General features: G+C 60.4%; 4 protein-coding genes across 4 annotated transcripts; 1 reads left to right on the plus strand and 3 right to left on the minus strand.

Annotated features, from left to right (window-relative positions):
• Positions 1–385: 385 nt before the first annotated feature.
• COLE_04476 (uncharacterized protein) lies at positions 386–1,341 on the minus strand (the record flags this gene model as incomplete). Its single annotated transcript, XM_018425579.1, has 3 exons — positions 386–809; positions 879–1,007; positions 1,265–1,341. The coding sequence occupies 3 exons, from the start codon at positions 1,339–1,341 to the stop codon at positions 386–388; spliced, it is 630 nt and encodes a 209-aa protein (XP_018275893.1).
• A 234-nt stretch (positions 1,342–1,575) lies between these two features.
• Positions 1,576–2,512, plus strand: COLE_04477 (uncharacterized protein; the record flags this gene model as incomplete). The annotated part of the gene is made up of 4 exons (XM_018424320.2): positions 1,576–1,936; positions 1,985–2,173; positions 2,243–2,361; positions 2,399–2,512. The coding sequence occupies 4 exons, from the start codon at positions 1,576–1,578 to the stop codon at positions 2,510–2,512; spliced, it is 783 nt and encodes a 260-aa protein (XP_018275894.1).
• An 81-nt stretch (positions 2,513–2,593) lies between these two features.
• On the minus strand, positions 2,594–3,762 carry COLE_04478 (uncharacterized protein; the record flags this gene model as incomplete). The annotated part of the gene is made up of 2 exons (XM_018426975.2): positions 2,594–3,109; positions 3,142–3,762. The coding sequence occupies 2 exons, from the start codon at positions 3,760–3,762 to the stop codon at positions 2,594–2,596; spliced, it is 1,137 nt and encodes a 378-aa protein (XP_018275895.1).
• Positions 3,763–5,217: 1,455 nt separating this feature from the next.
• On the minus strand, positions 5,218–6,270 carry COLE_04479 (uncharacterized protein; the record flags this gene model as incomplete). Its single annotated transcript, XM_065626352.1, has 2 exons — positions 5,218–6,108; positions 6,157–6,270. 2 exons carry the CDS (start codon positions 6,268–6,270, stop codon positions 5,218–5,220), a joined length of 1,005 nt encoding a protein of 334 aa, XP_065482293.1.
• Between the last annotated feature and the right edge of the window lie 3,193 nt (positions 6,271–9,463).

The following is a 9,463-nucleotide window of genomic DNA, read 5'->3' on the forward strand; positions in this document are numbered from 1 at the left end:
GGCATGCCGTTCAAAGAGATGGTGACGATGTGCGTCGGGGCGAGCGTGGGATGCGCGAAAGGAGGGAGATGCGTAGCCTTGGGTTCAGGCGATGAAACCGACAGAGGCAGCATCGGCACCATCGCAACACGGATGTCTATTCTCTCGCCACCAGCCTGATGGGGTGTTGCGAGATATGGAAGACGTCCATCGAGAGTTCAACTTGCTGCCGCGAGCTCGTGTCGACCGCAGTGTCAGTGTGATTGATCTCCGCATCGCGCGCACGGCGTTTGGCTCAATCTGTGCACGATCCATGAAATCATGCATGGATAATGCCAACGGAAATGTCCTGCACCTGCACTAGACGTTGTCATCGTATCATTGCTGCCTGGCACTTGCTCTACGATTACACTTCGTTGGCGAACAGTCCCCAGTCTTCGATCCTAAGCTCGTCCGCCGCCGCCTTGAACCACCTCTCAGCCACGTCGCGCTCCTTCGTCCCAGCCCCGGCCGGCACATTGATGGAGAGAACAAGGTCGGCGCGCTTCCGCTCCTTGCCTATCTGAAGATTGATGCGCCAGAGCGCGAGACCGATAAACACGTCGTCCGGTGCGTCACCCTCGTGCCCCGGCCGCGGACCGCCGCGCGGGTCATGGCTGTACTTGTGGATCGTCTGGGTGCCGGCAATCACAACAGGCTTGGGTGTGGGGAGGTTGGCCAGGTCGGACGCCGAGACCTCCTGCTGAGGTGGCGCTGGGATATTTTCTTGCGGTGTTGTGATATTTGATGCAAGGGCGGCGTTGTCGTGCGCCAGTGAGCCAAAGTGGAACCTGGAGTAAGCACAGCGCGTGGAAAAACATCAGTTGCCACAGGGCTTAGTAAGACACAGGCAGACTCACTTGGCCGCCTCCCACAGGTCCGTCTTAGCGGCCCCCTCCTCAACAAGGCCGAGGACCTCGAGGATTACGCTGGTGTCACTTGTGGGCGACAGAAAAACCTCCTGGTTGTCCGGGATTTGACGAAGGTCGCTAAGGTAAGCGCACACGCAAACGCAATCGGTTGGGAAGAGGCAACAACCATCGAGATCGAGCACCAGTGCCAGCAACGAGAAGACGATGAGATAAATCCTCCTCTCCTTAAAGGCCTGCTGCATGTCAAGCTTCAGCTCAGCGTGACGCGATATCCTGCTGTGTTGAATGCGACCCGCCGAGGTCGTGGATTTGCCACCCAATCGCACATTGTTCGAAGGAGAATGTCGCCCGCCTCGGCGTACCGTAAGACCTACCTGGCGTCAATGTAATCGATAGGAAGAGGGAGGCTGATGGCTCCTCCAAACAAAGGACGAGGGAGTGAAGCGGGCATTGTGGGTCAAGATGAGAGTAGGAAATTGACAAAGTTGAGAAGAGTTGAGAAGAAGCGAAGAGGGTGATGTCACGGAATCCCACGACGATCCCAGCTCAAATGGACGCGTTGCCATTCCGCGACCTTCTGTCCGTCCCATCATCGTCCTCTTCCACCTCTTCCCTCTTTCCCATCGTTTCCTCGTTGTCATCCCTCTATTGCGCGTCCGCCCGCATGCCGGGCACGCACCTCATCATGGCCACTCTCCCCAGAGCTACTCCCTCGCCCGTCGCCTCTGTCACCTCGATCACCTCCCCACTGCCGACCTCTCGGCCCGCGTCGGCAGCATCACACCGAGAGCCGCGCGCGTCCACCAAACTCTCGCCGCTCGACCCAGGAGAGCGTCTTACCCCGCCCCCGTCCGCAGCGAGCATGCCGCTCGAACTGCGCCTGCGCGCGCTCGAGGCCCGTGTGCTCGGTGTGCCGGCGTCCCAGCTGCGGCAGGTGGAGATGGAGGAAGGCGCCGCCACACTGTCCCGACGGGTTGCAGCGGCGACCAGGGCTGTTGAGGAAGCGGTGGCGCAGGCGCCGCAGCTCAAGGTGCTGTATGAGCGATGTGAGTTTCGGTCGGCAGCGTCGAAGGATCAGGATCGGCTAACATTAGACGATACATACGCGCCACTGCTTCGCGGAAGTCTCGACGATGAGGAGAACGTGCCCGATGTCCTGAGTCCGCAGGCTAAGGCGGCCATGGTGATTGAAGCGCGCGACGACCTCGCCGATGCAGAGCGCGGACTTCGCGAGATCGCGCTCCTTGAGGGACGCGGGATCGCAGGTGCTGGATGCCTTGAGGGTGAGTCGCCCTCCCCCTACAGAAGCCTTGTGTCCACTCCCTTTGCCGAGCACAGCAAGCTGACAGCAGACATTGTCGCACTTGCCCCCGCCCTCGAGACGGGCCGAACGCAACTCATAGCACGGAAGCGCATGCTCGCTGAGACGCGCGCAGACGTCGCATCCCTCGTCGAGCGGTACACGGAATTCGTGAGGGGGTTCGGTGCTCAGAATGAGCTAACATCAGACTTCCACCGTCTCCGAGCTATTCGTCACCCTGCACGACCAGGTGTCGGCCCTCGAGGAGGCCGTTGCGCGGGCCGAGCGGCGCCGCGCCAACGAGAAGGCGCGCATCTACTAGCGAGTACACTCAGATGGAGATGGAGGACCCCTGTAATGATACCATGTACATATACTACTCGGCTACGCCAAACATGCGGCGCTAGTGGTCATCCTCCTCCTCGCCTGGACATCCACCGGGCCCGTCCATCTCGTCAAAGCTGCTGTACTTGCTTCCGCACCAGAAGCAAAACAGGTGCTCGTTCCGCAGCTGAGAGACAAGATACGCGAGGTGCTCAGCAGCAGTCATGGCGAGCACGCGGCGCGTGCCGCGCACCTGGGCAGGCCAGTCGACGGCGACCGTCTGGGCGGCATCGGCTGCAGCCTCCTTCTTCGCCTCGTCGCGCGCGACGGGCACTCCGAATCGAATAGTATCCTCGCTGGCCCCGAGCTGCGAAAGCATGTCGCGACGCATCTGCTCGCGGAGTGCCTCAGCCTTGTTGACGTTATTGCGGATGGCCGGCCGTACAGGGGGCGCTGCTGGTAGTGCCGAGGAAGTGAGAGGCGGCGACGGAATCGGCGAGTTACCCGGAGATGGCGACGTCTCCGGATACAGTAGTCGGAGAAGGGGCCGGGGCAGAGACTCGGGATCGCTCGGGCGCGCATGCAATGGGTGAAACTAGGTTCAGCTTTGCTCGCCGCTTGACATACCGTGACGCCCTTGGCCGCGTCCATCTCGACAAGCATCTGACGCGCCTTCTCCTCCTTGCGCTCCCTGTCGCGCGCTTCAGCCTCAGCTCCGCGGCGACCACGGAAGCTCCCTGCCTCCTCGTCGAGCTCGCGCTGGCGCGCAGCGCTGATCTCCCCCCGCTTCGGCGGTGGAGGAGGCGAGGGGCTACGAGCTGCCAGACCGCGCCGGCCAGCCCACATCGAAATTCGGATGGGCTCGGCGCGCGCCCCGATACCGCGACGTGGCTCGTCATCGCGTTCCCTGTCCACCTTCCCGGAGCCGGAGGGACGCTCCGGGCTTGCGCTACGCCGACGCCCCAGCCCCTCACCCACGCTCCACCCCATCTTCTTCATGAGGTCCATCGCCTTCGCTTGGCCCCTCTCCTTCTTCTCTCCGGGCTTCTCCACGAAGAGTGATCGGCTCAGACCCTCGCTTCGCGCAGCCCTCTCCCGCTCCCGCAGGGGAAGTACCTCATTCGCCTTGGCCTTCGCGGCGCCTGCTGCTTCCGCCCGCCGACGGCGCGCGGAGTAGGTGCTCTCGGCGGAGAGAGGGGTCTCTACGAGAAACTTGTCGGACATGAAGTCGTCCTCGGAGTCAGACATATCGGAAATGGGTGGAGTGAGAATGGGATGACGGAATGTCGAGCGAGTAACGAGGAGGTTGTTGACAGTCAGTGAGGTGGAGGTGGAGGTGGAGGGTAGTCCTGTTAAACTGACATTGTATTTCCGTTCGGATTGGGCAATGAAAACAGGCTTGAGTGCTTGCTTCCCAGAGAGCGCTACGGCACATCCGAAGCAGGATATGCTAGGTGTAGATCGCGTTGCTCGCTCTCAATGTGCATCTATGCCGCCGTTCCACCGTCCGTCCACCCCGTCAGCTCGATCGGTAACATCCTCCACATCATTGCCGTGACTACCCACTGCCACACTGCCACGCTGCAACAATTCCCCAGTAGTCCATGTCCAACAGCATCAAGTATCATGCTGCAGCTATGCTTAGAGGCAAAAGGATGACCTCTGGCGGGATCGAACCGCCGACCTCATGCGTAACTCGTCGTCGTCGTTGAAGACTCGCACTCGTGTTAAGCATGCGCTCTAACCAGCTGAGCTAAGTGGCCTGGACTTGTTCTGAAGTCCAGAACCTCCATCCCCGCCACCCTCACACAAAGCGTTCAGTCGTTTATTTGATCTCTCAGTGGAGAGTAGAGTTGGTGAGAAGAAGGTCAAAAGGTACGGCGTAAAGGCTGTGGCTGTGGAGTGACTAAATCTGGAGATGCAAATCCGCAATGTGCTGATAGGTCGAGGGCAGGTGAGAGGCAACCCGACAGTTTGGCCGGGAACCCATGGTAAACCGAGAAGCTCTATCCCATATCCCACGCATAGCCCACAGTGGAACTGTCCTCGCCCTTCCGCTCTCGCTCCTCGGCAGGCTAGAGGGGGGCCGCAGCACAGTCTTGTCCTCGCTCCGACGGGTTTAACAATCGGAGGCACGCGGCTCCTTCGGAAACGAATACAAAGAACTCTTCGGCGCTCAGACTCGGCCTGATCGGCCTGGGGTGCTCGGATGGGGAAGCCTGGGCTCCGCGGGGCCAGCCGAGTACTGCCACCACGCATCGCAACAGGGAGATCGGCGGCTTGGCGTAGATCTCTGGGCGGCTACTGTGAGGTTACAGAGTTTCCTTCGCATTGTCTGACAACAAATGACATCCCACTGGCCGTCACGAGCGCATAGCCCAGAGTTCTGCATTGCCTGTGATTTCCCCACGCAACCAAGACTGGGGCTGTCACCGTCCCTCTAATATTCTGCTCATTGCCAGATCGCCACACTGCTTCCTCGCCACTCTGTGGTGTTGCCTCGCTTTCCTTTACCTATGCCATCCGAACCTTCGTTTTTCGCTGATTCTCCCCGCTTCGTCCCATCCCTGCTCCCCATCCTCTCCCTCGTCCTCGCCCGGTTTTGCTACAGATACATATGTCTCTACACAAATCCCGATCTATGATGCCCTGAGGCTCTATGCACATCTTCTCCCCAAATTCATTGTTCAGTCACCCACCCTATTAGGCGGTGGTGTGGGGCCACCCACGCAGCTGGTCACGGCGGTGGATGTAGACGGCGAGGTCAAGCATGCGGGCGGAGAAGCCGGACTCGTTGTCGTACCAGGCGATGAGGGTGGCAGTGTGGCCATCGCCGAGGACGATCGAGGCATCCTCGTCGATGATCGAGCTTTCCCAGGAGGAGAGGTAGTCGGAGGAGACGAGCTTCTCCTCGCTGACGCCGAGGACGCCCTTGAGGCCGCCGACGGAGACGGGGGTCTGCGCAGCCTTGTGGAACGCGTCCATCAGCTCCTGCTTGCTACCGAAGGGCTTGGTGGTGCGGACGGTAAGGTTGACCAGCGAGACGTTGGTGACTGGCACGCGGACCGAGAGGCCCTGGAACTTGCCCGCTAGCTCAGGAAGGACGCGGACGACAGCCTGCGCGGCACCAGTAGAAGCAGGGATGATGTTGCCCATAGCAGAGCGGCCGGAGCGGATGTCCTTGGCACTGAACCCATCGAGGACCTTCTGCGAGGCAGTGGAGGCGTGGATGGTGGTCATCATGCCGTGGTCGACGCCGAAGGTCTTGTGGAGAACAGCAGCGATTGGCGCCATGCAGTTGGTGGTGCACGAAGCATTGGAGATGACCTTGTCACCAGCGTAGTCGGTGTGGTTGACGCCGAAGACGATGTTCTTGGCGTCCTTGGAGGGCGCAGAGATAATGACCTTCTTGGCCTTGCCGCCCTGGAGGTGGGCTGAAGCCTTCTCCACAGTCGTCATCTTGCCGGTCGATTCCATGATGTAGTCGGCACCGGCGGCGGCCCAGTCGAGCTTGGTGGCGTCGCGCTGCGAGAACAGGTGGATAACCTTGTTGCGGTAGAGGAGGGCGGAGGGGTTGGGGTTGCTCTCCGTGGGCTGGAGGAGGAGAGGATGGTTCTTGGGGGCGATGCGGATCTCGCTCGCCTGGCGACAGGGGCCGTGAGTCGAGTCGAAGCGGATAGCGGTGAGAAGGTGCTCGAGCGAGGCGGCGGTGTGGTTGACGGCGACAAGGTTGACATCGGCGCGCTCAAGACACATCCGGAAAAGCTGGCGGCCTGTGGCGTCAGTGGGGGCTCATGGCAAGGCGGGGCGCAAGGCTGGTGACCTACCGATGCGGCCAAAGCCGTTGATGCCAATCGTGGGGGCAGAGTCACGCGACACTGGAGGCATGAGCGTTGATCGACGGCGGTGAGCTCACTTGTTGTGTGTGGGGCGCCGGGGCAGTCTATTGGTGTAGAGGTCTAGATAGTCTACAGGACAGAGATGTCCTTGTCTAAGTAAGAGATGAGCAATGAGGAGGGAGGAGCGGGTTGTCGTCATCGCTCATTGCATGTATCCCTGGTCTTATATACAAGCGATGCCCAGAAGAATCTTTGGCGCGCTCGCACATCAACGTCCACCACCCCGGACTTGGTCCGCGGCGGTAGGAGCGTCAGACGTAGGCCATAGCAGAGAAATGCGGGGTAGTTGTTGTTCTGGAGCTGGATCGCCTCCACCGCCGGCGCACTCCGACCAAAGCCGACTGCCACACTGCACACGTGGTCACATTTGCGGAGCTACATCGCTCCGCCACTCGGCCCTGGTCGGCATCTCTCCAAATTTCTGATTCTGGGCGCGTGCATGCTGCTCCCCTCCACTGCGGGGTCGGCGTAATGTAGGCCTTCGGACAATGATTCGATGCCTGTGCACGCGCTGCCCAACAAAGATAACGCCTACGAGGGTCCGAGGCCCATCATGTTCGAAAATACAAGAGTGTGGTTCGAAAATCGCCTTCGCCCCTTTGGCATCGCGCGGCTCGGCGCCACCCACCCCTCCGCCGTACCTCCGCCGTAGCCGCCAGCGGCAGCCTAGCCTGGGCTCGAGTCAGGCCAACCACGCCAGCCAAGCGCATCGCGACTGGCGCGTGCTCGCGCACGTCCCTGTTTATTTCCTTTCTCCCATCTACCACTCCCCCTGCATCTCTGGGCTCCTGCCCCGGCCGATCTGCTTACGCCCACTGTTGAGCAGCGGGGGGCGTCGGCGTTGCGAGGCAGGCGATGCTGGCGATCACGAGGGCCTCGAAACTTGCCCTCCATCACACCCTCCACCTTGCCCGCGTGGCCATCTGTTATCAGTAGCAGATATTTACAGAGCCCTGGGCCGCGTGCCAAATGGCCCCGCGTGCATTGGGCGGTCGGACATTCGGCGAAGGCGGCATTGGGCATGACGGTGGGCCTGGGCTCAATATTGGGCATGTGCGCCGTGTCATTGGGAAACCGAAGGTGTGGCAGCGTAATTCGTGTCGATGTCCGACTCGCGGCCGACTAGAGCGCGGAGAAGGATCTGCTTGCAGCCAACTATGGGCGAAGAGGGGCTGAAAGGCGCGGCTTAAGCAGCCAGTGGAAGAGATGAGCGAGCGGGGAAGAGCGATTAGCACTACTTTCCTCGGGGTCTCGGGGGTGTCCGTGGTATTCTTTGCATCGCGCCTGGCGTCATTATTTTTTTGCTGCTAAGTTAACCTCGCTCTCGCCTCGCCGACGGGCTGAGCTATTCCATTCCAAGGTGACCTCGGCATGGTAGAGTTCTCAGCTAAATCGTAGCTCGACGTAGTGTGGTCTTTGCATACCTACGTTGGCAGCTCATGACTCCCAGTTCTCAGGCTATGCCTATAAATGCATGGCTCGGCGGCCACTATGCCGGGCGGCGGCCGGCCCGTGGCTCGGGGTGGCAGACAGTCGGTCGCGACTTCAGGGCTTCTCGGCGCCCATCGATCTTGGCGAGCATTCAGGCACCGGTGTCAGAAGCTGAGAAGATGGTCCCACTGGAGATACGTTCCGCACAACCCCGCAGGACCACCGGGCACTCAGATCTCGGAGCTCGAATCCCACCGCCGCGGGCGCCGAGGGCGCCGGGCCCAGGACCATCCACAGCCGCGACTGATTTTAAGCCCGAAGGGCATTGGCTGAGGCATGCGGCTCTCTTGGCGTGCCGCCGAGATTGTATCGGCTAGCGCTCGGCGCGCTCTGCACACTCGGCTCACTCGGCGCGCTCTGCACACTCGGCTCACTCGGCGCCCGCTGCTCGTCCTCACGCGGCGGCGGTGGCGCCCAAGCATGGACTGGAGGCACTCGCGTCGTCCGATGCCCACCACCCACGTCGCCTGCCTTACTGGGCATGATCGAATCACCGAGCACGAACGGGGATGCTCATCTGATTTCCTCTTCCCCCCCCTCGGCCCACCCTCCCTCTCCTATTCTCGTTCGTCGTTAAACGTCGCCACACGGCTTACGAGATTCCAAACATCGCTTACTATGTCGTGGCTTATCAATAATCTAACAAGATGGTTCCGGTCGCTCGTACCAGACATACGGCTGTTGGACGGTTGTTGAGCGCCTGCCGCGGCTACGGATTTCTGACGTAGTTTAGGAATGTAAAACAGAACTGCAATGTCCCGGATCTGACCTGGCGCATGGGCTGAACTGCAGCCACGACCATGCCGACATTGCATTTCGTGATTGTCAAGCGATGCCGAGCGATGCTGGGTGACACTGACTTGACACTTCCAGTTGCCTCCAGCATGGCTCGTACTTGAGGCCTTTTAAACAGCGGGTGGAACTCTTTGAGGCACCTGGCAGATCGCAGATATCCAGTCACAATATCTCACGTTTATACACCGATATGAGTGAAACACCTGATGAGAGACAGAGTGAGACAGAAGAGAGACACGGACTGAGAGTGCGGATTCCCCACATGGACCACGTGAGAGTGCCTGCAGGAACCCAGGAGATTGGCGAGTGGAGTGTTCGGGCCGTCCTCTTTCACGGCGGCCATCCCCCGCCCTCGGGCGCCGGGGTTCAGGGATGATTATCGCCGTCAGGGACCTTTGATGACCTCAATGTCCGTGTTTGTTGGAAAGATCGTGCTCCTCCCCCCAATCCTCTGCCGAGCCTCTCCGCTCTCCCCCTGCCTTGCATCCCCTCTCTCGGCTCCCGGCTGCGGCCTTGCGAGCTTATGAGGCAGATGCGGAGCAGAGGGAAAATACAGCCAAGCACTTTCCAGCGGGGGATAACCCTGTGTTGACGCCCCAATCCATGGTTTGTGGAGTTTGAAGAATGCCCCGTTGACCTTCAATGGCCGCCGGTCAATAACCCTCTCACTTCTCAGCACGCACAGCGCAGCACCAGTGACAACGCCATCCACGTTGACTGAACTGCCCGCCTTGCCCGTGTGCAGCTCGGGTGATCGACTCCGA

This window comes from Cutaneotrichosporon oleaginosum, assembly GCF_008065305.1.
Source record: "Cutaneotrichosporon oleaginosum strain ATCC 20508 chromosome Unknown ATCC20508_contig04, whole genome shotgun sequence".
In the NCBI taxonomy this organism is placed as follows: domain Eukaryota; kingdom Fungi; phylum Basidiomycota; class Tremellomycetes; order Trichosporonales; family Trichosporonaceae; genus Cutaneotrichosporon; species Cutaneotrichosporon oleaginosum.